The sequence below is a fragment of the Rousettus aegyptiacus genome, unplaced genomic scaffold, assembly GCF_014176215.1.
Source record: "Rousettus aegyptiacus isolate mRouAeg1 unplaced genomic scaffold, mRouAeg1.p scaffold_m13_p_7, whole genome shotgun sequence".
NCBI classification, from domain to species: Eukaryota; Metazoa; Chordata; class Mammalia; order Chiroptera; family Pteropodidae; genus Rousettus; species Rousettus aegyptiacus.
The window spans coordinates 25,282,038-25,302,318 of record NW_023416310.1 but is presented as its reverse complement, the minus strand read 5'-3'; the positions used below and the strand labels follow the sequence as shown (position 1 = coordinate 25,302,318).

The 20,281-nt window shown below is 34.2% G+C and overlaps 1 protein-coding gene across 7 annotated transcripts in view; it reads right to left on the bottom strand.

The window, feature by feature from the left end:
• MTA3 (metastasis associated 1 family member 3) overlaps positions 1-20,281 on the bottom strand; it is a 134,844-nt gene that overhangs the window by 15,149 nt on the left and 99,414 nt on the right. For 4 of the 7 annotated variants that reach the window (XR_001596572.2, XM_016142241.2, XM_016142239.2 and 1 more), the window contains exons 10-15: positions 18,052-18,126; positions 16,182-16,240; positions 11,775-11,899; positions 9,049-9,200; positions 7,967-8,189; positions 745-831 (exon numbers count right to left, since the gene is read on the bottom strand). Coding sequence is in view for 6 of the 7 variants with exons in the window: in XM_016142241.2 (XP_015997727.1) it covers positions 745-831; positions 7,967-8,189; positions 9,049-9,200; positions 11,775-11,899; positions 16,182-16,240; positions 18,052-18,126 (721 nt within the window). In the remaining variant the exon portion in view is untranslated. Of the gene's footprint in view, positions 1-744; positions 832-7,848; positions 8,190-9,048; positions 9,201-11,774; positions 11,900-16,181; positions 16,241-18,051; positions 18,127-20,281 lie in introns of those variants that run through there. The other 3 variants (XM_016142240.2, XM_016142238.2, XM_036225145.1) reach the window with 2 other exon arrangements.

Genomic DNA, 20,281 nt, shown 5'->3' with positions numbered 1-20,281 from the left:
ACAGCAATAAAGTTCAATGCAATTCTAAGTACATATTTCATTTTTACTGAGAAAATGAAAAAGCAAGAATATTAGCACAAAAATATGCCATTATAGCTTCTAGGTATATTAGGAACCATTTTAAGAACCATTATTTTATAAATTATTTCTCTTAAAACTTTGCAAAAAAGAAAAAAGGAAAAGAGGTTATTGCCTAGTAATTTTTTATATTATACCTTAACTGTGATATTTCAACATGTAAATGGGACCATCATTTGACAACTTTCAGAAAACAATAAAAATGCTCCCCTTTCAACGTAACCTTAATTGGCGCATCAAAACGAAATATTTTTAAAGGTAGGTTAAAAATCAATTTTATTGTATTTTTAAAAAAAGTAAATAAACCAATCCTCTAAGAGTTGAAAATAGTGGAAGGATCTAAATCAAAATATTAAGACTCTTCATCCTTTAATAATTTATTGATTCTTATTTTCCTCTTTTTGCTTAATCTGTATATATATCCGTAAACATACATTGTATTTTTATTCAATGATTGTTTTGGAAAAAGTAAACACATCATAACTGGTGTGTGTTGTATTTTAGTAGGAAAAGTTTCTAAAACAGAAGAAATTGACTATGCATATGAAAGTATCCAATTTCAGCTATTTGAAAGGCTTGAATTTAGTTGATACGTCAATATAGAATAGCCAACTATTCATAAGATACAGAAATTGTTGAGTTTTTCCTCTATTAGAAAATACGCACCTAAATAACCAATGATATATGCCAAAGGTTTCCTAGTGCTTTTGCTTTTCAGCGGACTTCCAGATAGTTCGGCATGTCTGTCTGCGTCTGAGAAAAGAAAGAAACATGGAGACAACCAATGAGGCTAATTTCTCTACCTATACTACACACACCACAGAAACAACAGATACAAGTGGAAAACAGTGCAAAATACCCACCAGATCCCTGCATAATTTCCTTTCGGGTTTGAGAAAAACATTTCTAGTTCTGGTTCCAAATTACTGAATGAAACATTAACCTGGAGAGCACTCACTTTAAAACCCCATATGAGTGTTACTAACACACATCTTACACACATATTTTGCAGGTGCCCATCTGAAAACCAATGGAAATACGCTTCCTTTCTAGCCATGGCCTTTCGACATTAAAGTAAAAAAGTTTCCATAAAATACAAAGTAGACTCAATCCTATATTAGTAAAATTAATCTGGCATGGAAGACAAAAAGACAGCTGATAATGATAATCCACTTAGCCATCCCTGACCTAGATGGAGTGGTTCGGTTTTCCACTGAGAAGTCCTCGTCTAGCTTGGAAAACTAAATTCCATTAGATGAGAGCCTCACAAGTGTAAAAATGGGGCCAGTTGGTTTTATCACTGGTTTTCTATCCTTCATATCTTACTATGATGTCATTGGTGCTGAGATTTAAAAGGTCACCTGTATGCAGAGTACTTCATCCAATAGTCAGAACTGGCAAGATATTGTGAGGAGGGATGTTAGTTCATAAAAAAGTTCACATCACACCTGATAGCCTACCATGACATTTCAGACATAGAAAAATAAAACATAAGCACACTCTCTGCGTTTTAATTAACTGTCATTAGAAGAACAGATGTGGAACATGGCCACTTCTCATACCAGAGTTGTTATAAAAATAGTTTGTAAGAGATAAAAAATGTATATTGAAGTTCCTTTAATTTGCAGATATTGTCTTAAAGCTTAACAGAGTAGTTTCAGCAGATATGGGTCTAGTTTGTTTATGCCTTTTTCCCACCTTCGAATGCTGGATATGAATGTCCTACAGGATTTCTGATTCTGCTAGAGAATTTGTCCTTTCACAGGCTGAAACCATATTTTTAGGCATATATACAGGAAATTTCCTTTGACATTCATAGGAATTCTTTGCATTATGAGTGTGTTCAAATGTACAATTCAATCTGGAACCTCAAATAATTTAAAATTAAAAATTAAGTTTCATAAGCTCTAGCCCTCTTTCACCAAAGAAACTCTTCTTAGAACTATTCAACAGAAAAAAGTGGGAAAATAGCACTTTAAAAAATATTTGAAAAGACAAAGCATATTCCTAATAATAGGGATTTGAATATGTATCCCAAACATTGGCTAATTATTATGCAACCACTGACAAATACAATGATCCCATTTCTTTTCCTCCTATTCAACTGGTTTCCTTTGAGGTGAAAAAATTACTAAACTGTGAAGCTTTTCACCTATTGTTGAGTAATAATGAAGATACGAGTGAAAACATAATAAGCATATTTTGGAAGAGTAGTCTAAAGAAACATTAAAAAGCAGCCCAAATCCTTCAAGGATCAAACACCTGTCAAATGACTGTGAGTTAAAACTAAATAATTCCTTCCTAATATTACTAATTCACTTAAAATTCAAGTTCTATTTGGGATGAGGACAAGAGAAAACTTTCTTCTATTAATAAAATTAAGCTTGACTGAATCATCTTATTTCCTCAATGTTTTGAAGAGGCAATTGCTGTAGTATATAAGATTAACTTTGCTGTTTATTTCAGTCTATAAAGCCCAAAGAAAACCTGCCAATGAGGCTGCAATTGATGGACTCCCATATATTCATCACTTTGACAAGAATAAACAAATCCATCAAAAGTCACCAATACCCAAAGATATTTCACTTTAAACTGTACTAATCTGCTTTTAATTTCTCATTAGTTAGATTAATTATGTGATGTGCCAAGTGACAATTTACAGAGCACCTCCTGAGTGGGAGACCAAAGCTCTTTAGAAGGATCTATATTTCACGAATCTTCACTATATTTTTTCTTAAAAGTAGTAAGTGGCAAGGATTATCAATATCAACTATGAAGAAATAAGGACAAAAGGTGCTAACACTATCTAGTCTGTTTAACATAAGGACTGCAGCCATTCAGTGATATATACTGAATACAAATAGGAAAAATACATTCTGTCCTGAGGGAATGATCATAAACATAGGATTATCAGGTCTACACTTGATTAAAAAGCTTGGACTGCACTCAAGATCAGGCCAGTGGTGACACTTGTTACTCAGTCCTGGCTCCCCAATTACTCATCTAATTATTGAAACAGAGACAATTCACTAGTATGCATTAAAAGTACACAGATTAAAAAAAAAAAAAGCAACCTGAGAAATACCCAAGAACCCAGAAGGAATCAAAATCTTCCCAGAGGGAGAACATCTACGTCTCACTCAAGTTATTTGACTGAACAGAAAGCACTAATATTACTTTGGCTTCTGAGAGGATGATCTACATCTCTTTGAGGTAAAACTGGGAAAAGTTACTTTTATTGAAACTCATGGTCATTCTTCCAAACTGTTTTGGAAATATTAGAGAAAATGAAATAGAAAAGCTGCAAAAGATAACACAATTAAAATTCACAAAAACATCTCACAATGGGATTTCAAGATTGCTGTCAAAATAAAACCATCTACAGAATTTTGTTAGGAATTGTAGAGGCATTTCTAGATAAGGCATAAAACCCAATGTCATGAAAAAAAAAAGATAAATTGAACTATGTGTTTTTTAAAAAAAATTAACAAAGTTAAAGACAAATGAGGAAATATTTGCATCACATATCTAAGATCAAGAGCCAACTTCCTTAAAATATAAAAAGTTCCCAGAAGTTGACAAGACTCTTACCTAATAGAAAACAGGCTGGGGGCAAAAGCAGTTGACAGAAAAAGAAATATATATAGTTTTCAAATATATGCAAAGACTTTTGTCTCATTTAAAATGAGAAATGCAAGCTAATGTAACTTACATGTCACTTGTTATCTAGTTAAGTATTTCAAAGATGAATAACTCTGCTGGCAAGATCCTGGAGAAACAGGCATTTTCTAGACATTGTGGGTGGGAGTGTAAACTAGTTTTCTGAGGGCAACTGGGCAGCAACTAACAAAATTCAAAATGCATGTTCCATGACTCAGATGTTTTATTTTTATGAATCTCTAAAGTACATTCACATTTCACTTATTAGTATAAAATGATATCCATAAGAATATTTGTTGCAGCATTACTTTCAATAGAAAATTGGAAATAACCTAAAACTTGTTAACTTTTAAACAACATAATTTCTAAAACTTTAAGTTAACCTAATTTTAAAAAGTAATCTAGAATACCTCTGGATATCTCTGAAGAGGGTAGGAATGGAAAAGACAATGAGATTTGCAACCACTTCTGTATCTTTAAAAAATTTAAAGTATCCACTCAAAAACAAATTTTTAAACTATTAAAAATCACAAAATAAAAACCCAAACTGTTCTCTCCTAATGTTAGAGCTTAAAATCTCACAACTTTATACAATCATTAATAGTAACTTTTGCTGAGAAATCTCTAGACTCATTAAATACATAACATTTCTTATGAATATTCGGCTTTGGGATACTTCCAAGCTAAATTAGGATCTTCAAACAGAAAAACAATGGCTCCAGGTACCTCTTTAACTGGGGAATGATGCTGTCATTCAAGTCTGGTGTGTTATCAACTCAGAAACTACTTACTGACCAATGCAAGCTACAAAGGTGGTAGGTAAATCATTTGGATCCACTTTTCTAAGACCTAGCTTCATCTATAGAATACAGCTAATACATCTCCTTCTATCTCAAGTCTCTGAGGATCTTGAATCTTAAATAGTAACCCTGTGCTCATCGGGTGTTGAGTGATTTTATAGATCTTTGGCAAAGTCATCTGGTAACTCAGAGGTAATGTCTGATGGCAGTAACAAAGGAAAAACACCATTATCACACCTAGGCTTTTTTTTACTCAAGAGATGGGTATCAAGGGGGAAGAAGAGACGGGCTGTCTGAAACTTAATGCTGTGTTATAGTCATGCTGTCGGTCTGCAAATCTTGTTGAAGACACAGTACTTTTCTTTATGCAATGTTTGGTTTTTGGTCTATCAAATGCATTTTTAATAAGAACTATCTATGTAGTAGAATGGGCTCAGGCATTCTACTGTTAGTAATTTTTGGCATGGACTTACATATTTACACAGAGGCATATTATTAAAATGAATAGATATTTGGGGAAATTGGTTTTAAAAAATTATTTCCCATATATATATATACATGTACATATTTTTAAACATTTTGGTCATACTATATACTTATACCAGTGTTCAGACTATTTTTAAATTTTTATTTTTTTTGAAGATTAGAAAAAGCAAGATTTATTCAAGTACATTTCAACAGGCTACACCAGAGGGCTGTAGCCTAGACTACTTAAAATAGAAAATATATTCCCATTGGTTCAAGATTGAAAGTCTAAAAGGATGTAAAGTATTGTCTCCTTCCAAATTCTCTTTCCCCCAGCCTCCCAATTTTCCTTCCCAGATGCTATCGCTTCTTTACGCATATGCAAAGATTCCCCTTGTTACTATACCGTAGTCCTTAATATTGGTTCCTTAATGAAAATAAAGGACAGAGTGCTGCTGTAACCAACAACAAAATTCTTCTGAAACAAGGATTAACTTTTAAGTCAGGAACTCGGTTATGAGTATGCTCTCCCGCATCTGAGAATTTCTCTCCTTAGCTCCCCGCCTCTTCACTCTTATGCAGTCTGTCACCCTATAAGCTCTGAGGGCGACACTGCGTGTGATGGTGCTGCTGAAGAGGGTCAACTTTTATAGCGCTTATAAGAGAAAGAGGTTCAAGTTCATAGGGAAATGTCCCAATAGTACGATGTATTACTCTAAAATACATTAACTGGAGCTCTTGATCTATCAACATCTTTAGAAATACAAGCTTCTATGTGAAAGTACATTCATATGGAATGACGGTGATTCTTAACTTTTGGGTGAAGGGCGGGGTCACCACTGCCTTTGAGAAACCAAGAAAAGCTTATAAAAATAAAACACACATATATACTTCTACTGGTCCAGAGACATGGTTGCTTAAGGACATCAGGCTATTAATGCCTAATCTCCTGCGTAACAAGCCAGGATCACAGGAACTGCTTAAGTGGTTGTAGTAAGAGGCTGTATAAGAAGAAAGATGACATAAGAATCAATCAGATGCTAGGAAGCAATTGTTAGTAGGTGTCTAAAAAAAAATAACTAAGTAGATGTTGCTGAAACATTATAATTTTAAATTTCGAGGTGAAATTAATTATTCTGAGGATCTAATTCTATATGTAATTCAACCAAGAAAGCTAAATACAAAATGTTCCTTAAATCTCAACACACAGATGACTTTTTATTGTTATTATCATTACTATAGCTAGCTATATGTTTGTAGAAATAAAATACAGGTAATTTAATCTTTACCCCCCACCCCTTTTTAAGCAGCATTGCCTTTCAGTTCAGAGGAAAAAATTAAATGAGAAAACAAAAATTATACTTCATTGAAGAATCATCAAAATAAAGGCAATTTGCAAATTCACTGAAAAATAGAAGAGCCATGAGAAACAAGCTTCCTCAGAAGCCAATTTAGTTGGTGATGGTTGCTTTTCCATTCTTAGGAACAAAGATGATACTAGATCCCAATTTTAATGGAAGAATTTCATTCATTTTCTTTCTTAAATATTTTATTATTCTTTTTTATTTAAGAAATTATATATAAAAGTATGTTTTAAATCAGCTAAGCAGTTTAGATGAATGTATTTCCAATTCTTTCAGATGGATTTAAAAAGTAATAGTAGCATAAATCCATGAACTCAGAAATGCTGGTTCAAAACCTCAACATAAACCTCAATTCTCAAATATATGAGTCTAATGTAGCTAAATTTTCCCTCCATGGAACTCAGAGATTACTATCAATTTCTACTCCCTTTACAAAGTACTTTTCTTCTTCTTATAAAGCCTTCGATTGTTCTGCTGAAAATTATCTTTAGGAACAAAATGTTTTTGAACCAGTATTCCTTTTATGAATACCCTCTTTAAATCAAAATAGAATATCTCATCATAAGAATTTTCATATCTCACAGATAAAGAAAGGTATAGACTGAATATCTTTAAGATTTCCTATCTGTTAAGCCAGACAGCAAACTTTCTCATCTTTTAGGGGAAAAAAGTTGCATGGCTGTAACATGCTAGTCAACAATGTGACTGAAAGTAGCAAGACTAAAATCAGAGCTAACACGCAAATTATAAACATGTTCAGGGGTACATGGTAATAACAGAACAATCCACAATTCACTGGTACATATGACCTTTGTTTTGTTTCCAACAAAAAATTGAAACACAAGCAAGGCTGAATGCATTGAAAATGAGAGTAATAAAGTCATGTAAATATTATGTGGTAATATATAAATATGATTATGAAATGGATACCAAATTGGACAAACACGAAGAATGCTGAAACACAAGTTCGAACACCAGCGTGTGACAACTAAATGTATATTTTCAGAAAATTCACCTAAGACTTTAAAATTAATTTATAATTTGGTAAATCTCTAATAAATCTAGCATTCGTTGTGAAGCACTGTGAATTTCCATAATATCATATGAGAATTGTAAAAGGTTCATGGGGAAATGAGAGGTTTACAAAGACAATATTTAATTAGTGTAAACTGGCAAGTTTTATTCAAACATAATGAATCCATGTTAAGACTGGACTGCGCGTCTCAGTTATGGAGTTTCACTGGAACCCCACCCTTGGAGATTTATTGCGGCACTCCTCACAGGTCAAAGTGCCTCAATAAGGGCTTCTGAGGCAATTCCATCATGAACCCCTGGACAGGATCACTTCCCACCAATCTTTCGCTGAGCACTACTCTCTCATAAAGACTGCAGAGGCTTCAATGTTTTCTTTGCAGGCTGGCATGATACAAATGGCAGCAGACAAAAACAATGTTAAAAAAAAAAAAAAACAAATAAAAGGCTGTACACAAGAACTTATGTTTATTGCAAACAAAACCAAAACAAAACAAAAAAGAGAGAGGGAAAGAGAAAATGGTCAAAAGCACAACATGTAAGGTTAAGAATTTAAAAGCATCTTACATTCTGCCCTAATGGCAGCATAATTAATAGGAACAAACGGCCGTCTTGCTGCCTGCCGCAGCCGGAGGGTATTTTTGCAGACCTGACGAGCAAATTTTGTGAAATATGTAGTGTGAAGGAAGAAAGCTTGACGGGTCTTCACTGCAGACTTTGGGCTCCCAGTGTTTCGGACCGGCATCCCCTGCATGGCCTGGCGAGACATATGGCTTCTAACACGGGGGTCCTGCAGAATCAGATACCAACAAACACGTGAAGAAACAGAACTGGTCAAAGTGCAGTACGACTCGTATCATGCTCAAGGAAAAGTGAAATATTTAAATCTTCCACTAAAGCATCTATAACTTAATACCCTACATCAAAGGAAGACAATTTAAAAGCATATACTTCGGGGAAGGTGGGGAGTAGAGAAGAAACCTGGGTTGGGGGAGAGGTTGTGATTTTACACTTTTGTGTTTAAATTGACCTTAAATATTCTGAAATCACATTCACAAGAGTAAAATAGCGCCCAAGGGTTAATTAAATGGTGGTGACGATGATGATTAGCGTTGAAAGACTCCTGAGATCCTATTAGCACCCAAAATGAACAGTCTCCCTCTGGCCTAAGTGCTTGGTATCTACAACCTATGAGAATGTTTATCAAACTCATATTTCAACTATTGTTCACCTCAAGATTAAGTCCATACCTTCTTATCCCTCTTATGATAGCCCAGGGGTAGAAAAAAACGTTTAATTTGTATTTAAGACTTATTTTCAATAGTATCTAAAGGTTGCAAACTGTTTTCAAAAAAGCAATTAAAACAAACATTTAATTTGTAAGCTTTCTACTTATGCTAATGCCTCCCACACATATTGTTCTTTTGTCTCAGTAATCTCACAAGACAAATATTTTGAATACCTGAAAAGATTTGATTTGTCCCTGCCCCTCTCTTCACTCCCACCCTGAATACAGTGGTGTTGTTTAGCTATAAAAATAGCTTTGTTTACTTTTAAATTATCCAACACTGTACTCTGTTTTCAAGGACTGATCCAGCCATTGAAAAACATGACATTTCTTAATGCTAAAAGGACTACTGCTCAGGTACCTCTGCAGCTGGGCTGGGAGATAACTTCTCTTCTTCTGACTGGGTGGGCATTTTCAGGCCTCCGTATTTTTTCCAATAGAGCCAACAGGTTGCACATAATCTACACTGCATATTAGGTGGGCCCCAAGAATACCACTGATGAGACTGTGTAGCTAAAGATGAAGGAAAAACAAAACGAAGAATGTTGTATAATTTAAAACATTAATACTCATATATTCAAATACTTCAAAAATATTCTAATACCACTTTCAATTTACAATGTTATTTTTCTTTCCCCAGCTTACAAGCAAATATGAGTCGAATATACGCATATTTTTTAAGATTGAAATTTCATCAAAAACCATTTATTTCTATATATATCAAATGTATGTGGCACCTATTAAGAGAGGCTATTAGATAAAGTAGCCTATATTACATGTTGTGTTGCTGATAAAGTTTTTGTTTGTTAATTAAAAATGTTTTTTCTTGTGCACATTTCTGGAAATAAGTTATCTGAAAGGCATTATTATTAGTGTTTAAAGTCTAAATCCAGATTTCCAAACTTATCGTTCACAAACCACCCAGAGTTTAAGGTGCTCAGAGGGGCCCGAATGATAGAGGCAGGAATATGACTGAAATAGGTTATCTCTTTTCCATTCCTTTATTTTAATCAACAGAAAAAATAATTATTTTAAATTTCTCCCTTTGAAAAAGAGAATTCCTTTTAAGACTACAAGTCCATATTCAAGTGAGCATACGTAGCCAAGATCACAGTATGCTTAAGAACTAGCAACTTGATTGATTTATCATGTAGCTAAATATGGCAAACCTGTGTTTTGTTCTGCAGTTTAAATTACTATCATATAACACTGAAAGAATCCTCCTTTTGAAGTTTGAAAACACTGACATTAAAACATTAAGTTAATGAGGTGAATAAAAATTATTATAACTCTTTAAGTTTGCCTTGGAATATTCCTCCTCTGATCTGTAAATTACAGCAGATCAAAATGTTCAAACAGCACAGCAAGGTGTCAATTAATACTTCACAAACTAATGCCAAAAAAAAAAAATATATAGTGATCATAATAATCAAATTGACTTTTAGTTTATTGAGACCAATACTGTACACTCATTATGTGTTATTTTTGGAGAACTCCTTACAAGTACCAGTCTAAAAATCTTCCCTCTTAAAATTGAAAAACAAATAATAAATTATTTTTCTAAAAACACAAATTATAAGAATCCTATATATTAGGCATGGACTTATTTCGGATTCTGAAAATAAAATTTTACTCATATTTAAATATATCTTTTAATAAAATAAATGTAATTTAATATTTGTCAACAAATGTCTTTCACCATACATAATTAACTCACATTCAATTAAAAAAGCTGATAAAATGGAAAATACCAACTTCTTTCTATAATGATACTTTATATATATAATAGTAAGAAAATTTTATGATAGATTATTTTAAAATATGGATCTAAAATAAATATTATAAAATTAAAATTGCTTATGTCATACACCTAAAAATTGCAGAATAATTATTTAAAGGGATATGTGAAAATATATCAGTGTGAAAGGGGTTTGTAAATCAAAAATAAAAGAGATTAAGCCACTATCATTTGTCTGTGAGATTCTTTTTTTCATTTAAGTATAAATGAACTACAAAATCTAAGAATTCCCAAGTCAAAGACATTTTATGATGCAATCCATGTAAAATCTTGATTAAAAGAGTCTAATTTTCCACTAACTGTTTCCCCCTGTGCGCCCATGGTGAAGAAAATGGTTAGACACATACCACTTCTATGAAGTTAGCAATTTGTCTGGCTCACACCTTCCTTAGTTTCAGGAGACATAATTATATGACTTCGTTTTAAAAGCCCTTTCTAATGCCGAAACCTAGTGTGGAGTATGGAGCAGAATCACAAATGTCTCTCGTTCCTCTGTACTTAGGGCAGCAGGCTCCGTCTACCCCCAAAGAGCTGCTGAGAGCCAAAAACTGGCCACCAAGTAGACTTTTAATAAGCATTAGTTTTCTTCCCTCTCTTATCCCAGGCCACTTAGGTTTGAAGGAAACTTAGATGATAATGTCACCAATACCCCATTAAGAGATTATACCGTTGTTTGAGATTTTAAATAAACATAAAAAGTATATCAACTATGTAACAGTTCATCTCAGTAACCCAATATATATAATATGATACTGCCAGCCTCTAGTTGGTGTTTGGCATGGCTTAAATACACTGGGACTCCAGACCCCAAATGAAGTACCATAGAACAGCATCTCCCAAACCAGTGCTCTCAGGAAACCTGCTTTGAAGACTGTAACTAGCAGTTTATCTATACACAGAATTCTCTACAGAATCATTTGAAGCCTTTAACTTGTCAAAGTATGCTGAGAAACTCCAACAGTGGACTTGGTGTATTTCATGGGACCACAGTTTGGACAAAGCTAGTGTTACAACTCTGAAAGCAGCTTAACTGACACTGCTGTAGAATACTCAACAAACACAGGACCCCATGGAAGCATATCAAAGGAAAGCCAATACCCAAATTTAGTGTGCAGATGCAAGGTAAGTATGAACATCTACTTATTCAGGGGCTACATTATCTGCCTTCCGTGAAGTACTGACCTCATTTACCTTGAGAAAGCAGCTCAGTACCTCCCGCCCACAGTGCCAGCAGAGTTACCTGCACTTCACTGAAAAGGGAAAATAGAGTCCTGCTGGAGAAAACTTACCATAGCAGCTTTCACAGGCTCGCCCTAAGAGGGGATTCTGTGGCTGGAACGTGGTCCCCACGGCTCCATTCACAGCACCAGGTTTGCCATTGCTGGTGGATATTTGGTTGGGATTTGGTTTGCTGCTTTCAATGAAATGTAAAGTGAGGTATAAAAATGGCTTGTACAACAAGGCAAAAGGCTCTACATTGCATTACTGATTTATCTTAACCACACATAAATACATACTTGAATATTTGGTGAAGAAATAAACTGGCACAAATGAATCCAAACCATTCATCTTTACAAAACAAGTAAAAACTCACAAAATAAATACAGCCATCTCTCTTCTCTACCCAAATACAATTTCCTTAGGACACTCTCTGTTGCATTTGAAAGATACAAGTTATTAAGTTCTATCAGATATCACAAATTGTCCTGAGAAAATAAAATACTTTTTTGGATCAAGTAAATTAAGTTAAAGAGTGTGTTGTGCTCCGAGAAAACCACTGTCCTGTTCTTGCTGACTCTACGGCTGGCGCTAAGGGGACTGTTCGAAAGCCACATGGTTCAACACAGACACTGAATGTCAACAGGGTATATTTCTAGAGGTAAATTAGCATATCAGGATATTATGACTGCTCATGATAATGTCTGTTACATGTTTGAGGTTTGAGAAAGATTACAAATAATTTAAATTTAGTAAAACCAATAAATGCAATAAAAACCAATAAATTCAGTAAAACCAATAAATTTTTCAAGAAAAATTTTAAGAAGGAAGAAAAAGGTGACATCTATCAGAACAGTACGGGTAAATTTTCCAGAAGCCATAATTCCTCAGACACATGTAGCCCAGATTATCTTGGTACTTACTGTACCAAGACACTTACTGTAGCAAACATGGCTAACTTTTCCCATCTAGAGGAGGCTAACTGCCTTGCTTACATGCCATGCTCAAGAATAATGTACAGGTACACATAGTATGTCCTCAATAATCTAATAATTCATTTAACATATATGTGTTCAGTACCTAGTAAAAAAAAGTGCCTGTCTCAAGGAGCTTCCATGTCTATTTGCTAAACAGAAAATAAGCAAAATAAATTAGCCGATTATTAGTGAGAAATAAATGCTGAATGACTAAACACAGATAATACTCTACCTTCCTATGGTAACTGAAGTAATGAGAGGTCACAACTGTCAAGACATGGGAGTTTCAACACAGAGTGGGCTCAGGAGTTTCTTCTTTGCTATTTCTCATTCCTACAGTTTCATTTATCAGCAAAAACCTAGCATGTAAACTTGGCCTGATAGCAAATTAAGATTTCTTTCTGGCATTGTTATTCTCACTCTTAGGTGACACCTCGCCACCACCACAGAAGAAATCATTTAACCTCTGAGCGCACCGAGGTCCCTATTCTACAAACAGAGCTATTTATACTTCTAACTTGTACCAGTAATGTATTCTGAAGACAAACTGGTTTTAAAAAACACATTTTAAGCCAGAATGTATTTCTCTTCTTATAGTTTTCATTTTAAAATGTACAAAATGAAAAGCAGTGATTTAGAATGCCTAAGATTTCCAAGAGACACAATAATATTTCTGATTTTTAAAAACCTACTGTATGTAGATAGAAATGCTGGCCTTTGAAATGAAGTGACTGATATCATGTCAGAATGTTTCCCCCCAAAATGAAAATTTCTAACATTTAACCCAGAGTTAAATACATGTGTTAAAAAATAGCTAATGCAAATTTACATAGTTGAGCTGCCTAAAAAAAAAGAATAAGAGTAAACATGACTTCAGTTGTTCAACTGAATCTACGATGCTGTTTGATTGAATAAACTGACCTTAATATTGTAATAATTACAAAATGAAAACAAGTGTGCAAAGACAATGTAAACTTGTGAATCACTTAAAATGTTTTGCAAAACCAAATACCTACAAATTAATTCTCAAAGGAAAAAAATGACTGATGTCAATGTGACCATTTGAATAAACTTTTACTGTAAGACAAACATATAAAAAAGTTTTTAAACTCGCATTATATAAAACGCCCTTCTTTTATCTAATACCCAAAAACCTTTCCCCCCTGCTCATCTGTGCTCTAGATTCCACTCCTCCTGCCCTCTTGAGAACTTTGTACACTTGATTCTCTTTTCTGGACCCTCCTCACTGTTTTAATTTCTGACACTGTTTTAATTTCTTTCCCTCCTTGAAACACACTCCTCTCTTAGCTTTGATGATAATGTACTCACCTCACTATCCTTTTATAGCTATCATACTCTACCTGATATAGAATTTCCTCAAGCTTGGTCCAAGGTACTTATTTCTTACTGCTCTTCCAAACACAAAATTACATGTTGTTGAAGCTCAGATTTGTATAGCTAGCCAAGAACTTTCCTCCAGGTTCACAACCAATATATCTGACAGCATATTCAGCACTTCTTTGTGGACCAAAAACTCAAAATAACCTAACCTGGTTCCCTGCCACAGGTTTAGCTTGGTGAATTGCATGGCAATCTACCTAGTTGTGCTAGCCTGAAACCTGGGACTCAACCTTGACATCTGACCTCCACTCCTCCATACATGTCAATCGATCGCCTCCGAGTAACGTACCATTTCCAGGCCCACAACTCTAGGTCAACTAAATCTCATCTTTCCTCTCCAACAACTTTATAACTGGTCTCCTTATATCCACCCTTACTCACTTTCCCCAAACCATCTCGAAAATAAAGCCAGTGATCTTAAAGTACAAATTTGATCACGACACTTCCTTATTTAAAATCTTTTTCCACTCTTCATCAGATATATACATTCTTGGCCCTTTCCTACCATTATCAGCCACATAAAAGCTATTCTCCATCTTAATACTTGTCACGCTGAGTAACAAGCTGTTTGTCATCTGTCTCTTCCACCTTAGAATGTAGCCTCTTCTTAATCTTTCTACTTCCAGTACTGCTAGGCTCAAAAGAATGACAGTAAGAAAGAATTCTTAATCTATTATTTGTTTTTAAATATTCTATTTCAGAATTAACTGGGAAATGATTCAAAGGACTCAGATTCTCATCCAGCTCAATAATGCAGCTCATAAATTCTATTTATGTAAATGATTTATACAACTTTTTAAAAAAAGTATGAATAGAAGCCATCTTGAGCTCCAAAAATCATTTACCTAGATCAAGTCTTGGCATAATAAATATTTTAAGCTTTGTGGATATTACAATTCTGGTGCAACTACTGAACTTTGCAATTGTTGCACAATAGCAGATGTAGACATCACATAAATGAATGAATATGGTGAAATCTGCTTTTACATTTTTTAAATGTACTTTTCCTTTGATGTAGCACCATTGCAAAATACAAGAAACTTGGTACGCTTGCTTTTGAAAATCTAAGGTACATGAATCACAATAGTGTTTTCTTTGGGGAGTTGTTCTTTTATAAATTAGCCAAATAACTATATAATTTTCAAAAATATTAGAAACTACTTTATAGAAAGGACATTATAGCTCTGAATAAAAATTACTGACCCCATAAATTACATGTTATTTGCCTTGAAATGAAAGATTAATAAGAAATATTGCAATTAATTATCTATGAGGGCTCCTATATATAAAAATGTCTTAACATACTAAAATTCAGTAAACAAAGGCAAAGTATAAAACAACTGTACTGAGTTCAAAGAATGAGAAAAATCTTGGAGTACATATAACTTTGTAATAAATTTCATTTTAATCCCCAAAGAACATAGGATATATGGTAAACAATAAACTAAATTTTCCTGAACAAATGAACAATCTAACTCTAAAGACCTCAAAAATAATTGGAATTCATTTTAAAACACGGCAAATGAAAAGAAACGGGCATTCGTTTTGATATGACAATGATTTCTAAATCCAAAGGATAATCAATCACAAAATACTAGACTGAAACAAGCAAAACCTATTCATTATTTATCTAACATTTACAAAGTATGATTCTTATTACTTTCCCTAACCCCTCCCTCAAGCAAACGATGTAAAATCATCAACCAAATAAACAACATACCTCAAAAGAGCAAAGCATACAATCCAAACAAATCCATTCTATAATGCAGAAATTTCATAAGCTGCTAGCTTTCTGAAACATCTGCCTCGATTAAGTTTCATTGGTTAGCTTCCTGACACTCTCTCTGACACTATTACAGAACTACAGTACATGGCATTCTTCCTCTTGTCCTTTTGTTAGTCTACTTGGGGTGTCTCCCACCAGCCATTTTTCTCTCTAAAGATATTACTGTAGTGGTATAATGGGAAGCAAGTCTCATTTGTAGTGGAAGAAAATAAGATACATAAAGAAATTCAAATTTTGCTGAAAATGACCAAAATGATATCTTTTGTTTTGAAAGAATACTATGACAAATATTTTAAAAGATTTCCATTACTTACTAAGTTGGGATATATACTTGTTTCAGTTTACTCTCAGCTTCTGCTGCTTTTAGACGTTTCTAATTTAAAAGACAGAGAATATAGTTTATATACAGTGTCTAATAATTATTAACATTTCATTGTTTTTAAAAATTCACTAAAAATGAAATTCAAAAATTGCCATTTAAAAATGTGCATATTTTTAAACTGCAGAAATTTCTAAGAAAACTCACTAGATTCTAAGGTTTAGAACTTTAAGTACTGATAACATATTAGACATAGATTTTAAAAAAATAAAGCAACGAACAACCCCATTCCCCATGTGAGTGAATAAAAAGGACTTGTAAGTAACCATTTTCACTTTTACTTTCTACCTTATTTCTTTTTTGCCTTTCTGGGAGGAAAAAAAAATCACACATAAGCTTTGCTTTTACAAAAATATCCAGAGATGATTAGTTTTTAAAGTTCATGCAAAAGAAAGAGATAGTAACTATTCTAAGTAAATTAAATAAGAATTTACCCTCAAATGTTGGGAGATATGCAGTAAACTTTAAAGCTTGGCTGAACTCACATCAGATTTTAGGAACCAATTAGGAGCCAAATGCAGGGAAAGGAATGGGAAAAAGATTATGTAATCAAATCCTGAGACTGATCAATACAATAATGAATGCACATAGGGAAGGAAAAATATGGTAGCTATCCAAAAAGAAGACAAAGCAAAATATAAGGCAATCTTTCGTCTTCCTAATGAGAAGAAAACAAAAGCATTTAGGGGGACAACTTAAAACTTTTAAGGACGAAGTTGAAATTTCTGAGAATAATTATATCCAAACACTTTTCAACCATCCTTGATGCCATCATGTCCACCATCTTTAGGGACTCTTTTTGCTCTGAATAACACGGGTTTTCAGAGCACATAGTCTATCTAAGTTCTCCCGAAGTTGTTTCAAATAAGCACTTTTTGAATTATATATGTCGTTGACACTAGAAATATTTCAACAAGATATGGGTGACTAGTCATTATTCATGATCTCAACTTACTGTAGTAATTTTTAAAGTGATCCTTTAAAATATATTTTTTACAGCACCTAATACTTGCCACTGTGTAATCACATATTTAAGAAAAATAATGTCTGTGTTAAATATATTTGCCCCTTTCTTTACTACTGGTTCTGATATGTGACTAGAAGGATACAAAAATAGGTATTGATTGAAGTCATTTCAGGAATATGTGCCTTTCCTCAAAAGTAATATTATTTAAAATAAGTAACTTAGAAAAATACCTTGCTTTGAAACACGTGGGATGAACTCAAAAAAAAGGAGAGATACTCCCTTCTTTTAGAAATAATTTTGGAGAAAAATTTATGTACAGTACCAAAGCATCAAACCAGTTAAGACTAACTATTACAGTTACAATCCAAGATTTAGAGGATATATCCACACAAGTGTCATATAAGGAGATTTCAAAAGGTATTTTAAAATATCTCAAATTGTATGGTTGATGACATTCGCCTAAATTTTTGATACTTGATAAAAGCAACTTGTTCATAAGGTTTGTGTTAACATCACATCTTAAGTCTTTCCCATCAACTATACTCACAGAAAGACGAAGCACCAGGCACCTATAAGGAAAATACTGCCTCTCTAGTGGTATCTTTCCCTGGTGTCTTTCCAAAATAGTTAGAATAAATTCCGAAGTCAAAAAAAGTTAAGACTAAAATCGCAAAATATTATCTTAAGGATATGAAATCATGTAGTTTAAAATAGTCTAGAAAAGATAAAGCAAACAAAACAAATTTAAATTTACATATATTGCTAAGAAATATTAAAATACAAACAGAAAAGTTGACTTTAAGGCAATCGTATAGGTAGCAATATAAAAAAAAATCACCTGCTGCACGTATCTGTCAGTAGTTTTCCACATGTAATAATATTCAATGATGCTAGTCAATGATTTCCAAGGAAGCTGAAAAAATATTTAACATGATAATGAAAGCAAGTCAGTCAGAGACTCTAATACAACACACTCCATTTCTTGCTTCCCATTTTGTTAAAAATTATAAACCTTATGACTGATACTACTTTATGACTTACTCAAAAAAGTTGTACTTGGGCTATAGGTGCAGCTGAAGTACCATTTTTAGAAATGATATTTCAATAGATTTAGCTAGAGTTACTTTAATATCCAAAACAGATACCAGCTACAACTGGGTGTCAGTTGGTCGCTGGCATAATATTTCTCATCTTTTTAAAACCTGTTCTATTTTGACCTATATTTTTTTCTCTCTTCTTTTGGAAATAACCTAAATCTCTGAAAAAGAACATAGCCAAGTATGGTTTTTATTAGAAAAAATAGAAAGCTTGCCTTTGTTATTTTCCATTATTCAAAAATGGACAAATGAGCTCCCACTCGTAAGACCCACAACCAAAGACTATATTAAATATGTCCCTCTGTAAAGGGAGATCTGTTAGTCTTCCAAGATGCAAATCGAGGCAGATCAAACCTTCAAAAAATGACTGATCACATTCACGATTTTTAGCTGTTGTGGCAGATTTTACAGATAGGTGACTCAGCACTCTCTCTCTGGCTCCCGTCTAGCTGATCCTAATGCACCATCGAGTTTAGAGATTTAAAATCATGCTTTCCAGACCACACGCCGCAGCTTGTGACACACGTGTAAAACATCCGTGCCCCTCTTATCATCTCCACATTTAACTCACCTATATGATATGAAGAAGAAACAGATGGAGTTTAGGGAAGGGAACTTATTTTAAGTTTAACTGAGTGGCAACTCCAACAACAGTTACAAATGTGGTCTCGTTACAGGACCAGATCAGTGCATCACTGGCATCTGCATTGCAACTAAAGCAAACAGTTTTCTATAATCCAACAAGCAATCTAATGGAGTTGGAAAGGGATGGTTTAAGAACCTTATGGCAAGACCTCACAGGACAGACACTGGCATAGTCCCCTATAGTTTTAAGCAAGCAAAAGCCTCTTCATCTCCTAACTATTCTTTTGAGAACTAACCCCTAGCATGCAATTACCTGGAAGCCTGATAAAAGGAAACTAAGGGACCATATAACCTGAGCATCATCATGACTCATACTTCATCTAAACCATAAAGTCCTAATCAGGCGTGCTCAGCACTACCACATCCTTATCAAAAAGAATAGTAGGTCGTGAATGCAGAAGTAACATGCCCTAGTACGCCTACTCCTGATGCAGAATCATTTCTCCCTCGACCCTCACTTATAGCTTCATGGGAGTTCCCTATGACAGGTCAATTTGGGAGGGAAAAAACCTGAATGTGGCAGATGGTGTGCGTGATATACTGGCACCAACCAGAATTATGTTGCTACAGCATTTCAGTCCTGAGCAGGAGCCGCTCTAAAGCACAGTGAAGAAGGGAGATCCTTTTGGAGGGTGGAACGTTAAACATCTGGTTTTCTACTTTGAGGTGAAGGAGAGATGACAAGGAGCACTAACTCCATACCCGTTCATGGACAGTAGTTATTTACCTGTCACAGTGATTAGTGACTTGAAAGGAATCAATTTAGAGGGTTGGTAACTATGAGGTTTAGAAAAGAGGCTTGTGGGACAGAGAATAAGATGGGCTTGACTGTGAAGATATTTGTGGCCCTGTGCAGAGATGCTCATTAGTACCAGGTGAATAAGGTTATCTCCTCTATGGCTATCAGTCAGCCAGCCTCTTTTCCTAGCTACACCAATGATTGCTACTCAAAGGATATATAAATAAAGAGGACACAGAGGCAAGGAAGGAGATAGAGGTTACACATGGGTGCCACTACATGGCTATCCTCTTACCAAATCTGATCTGATTACTCCAGGTGTCCAATCTGCAAGGAACAGAGTACACTGGGCCTCCAACATGGCACCGTTCCTAGTTAACACGTCAGTTACATTAAGATTCTCAGCATCCTTGGAATAACAGCTATCTTCTCACTGAACAGACACTATTCTAAATATGACTGGCCTTTTCTGCCTATAGTGTATTGGCTAGCAATACCACCCACAGACTTATGAAAGACTTATTCCCACAGACCACTGCTGCTAACCCAGGGCTCAGAACCCTCAGGAATGAAGGTTTGGGTCATCC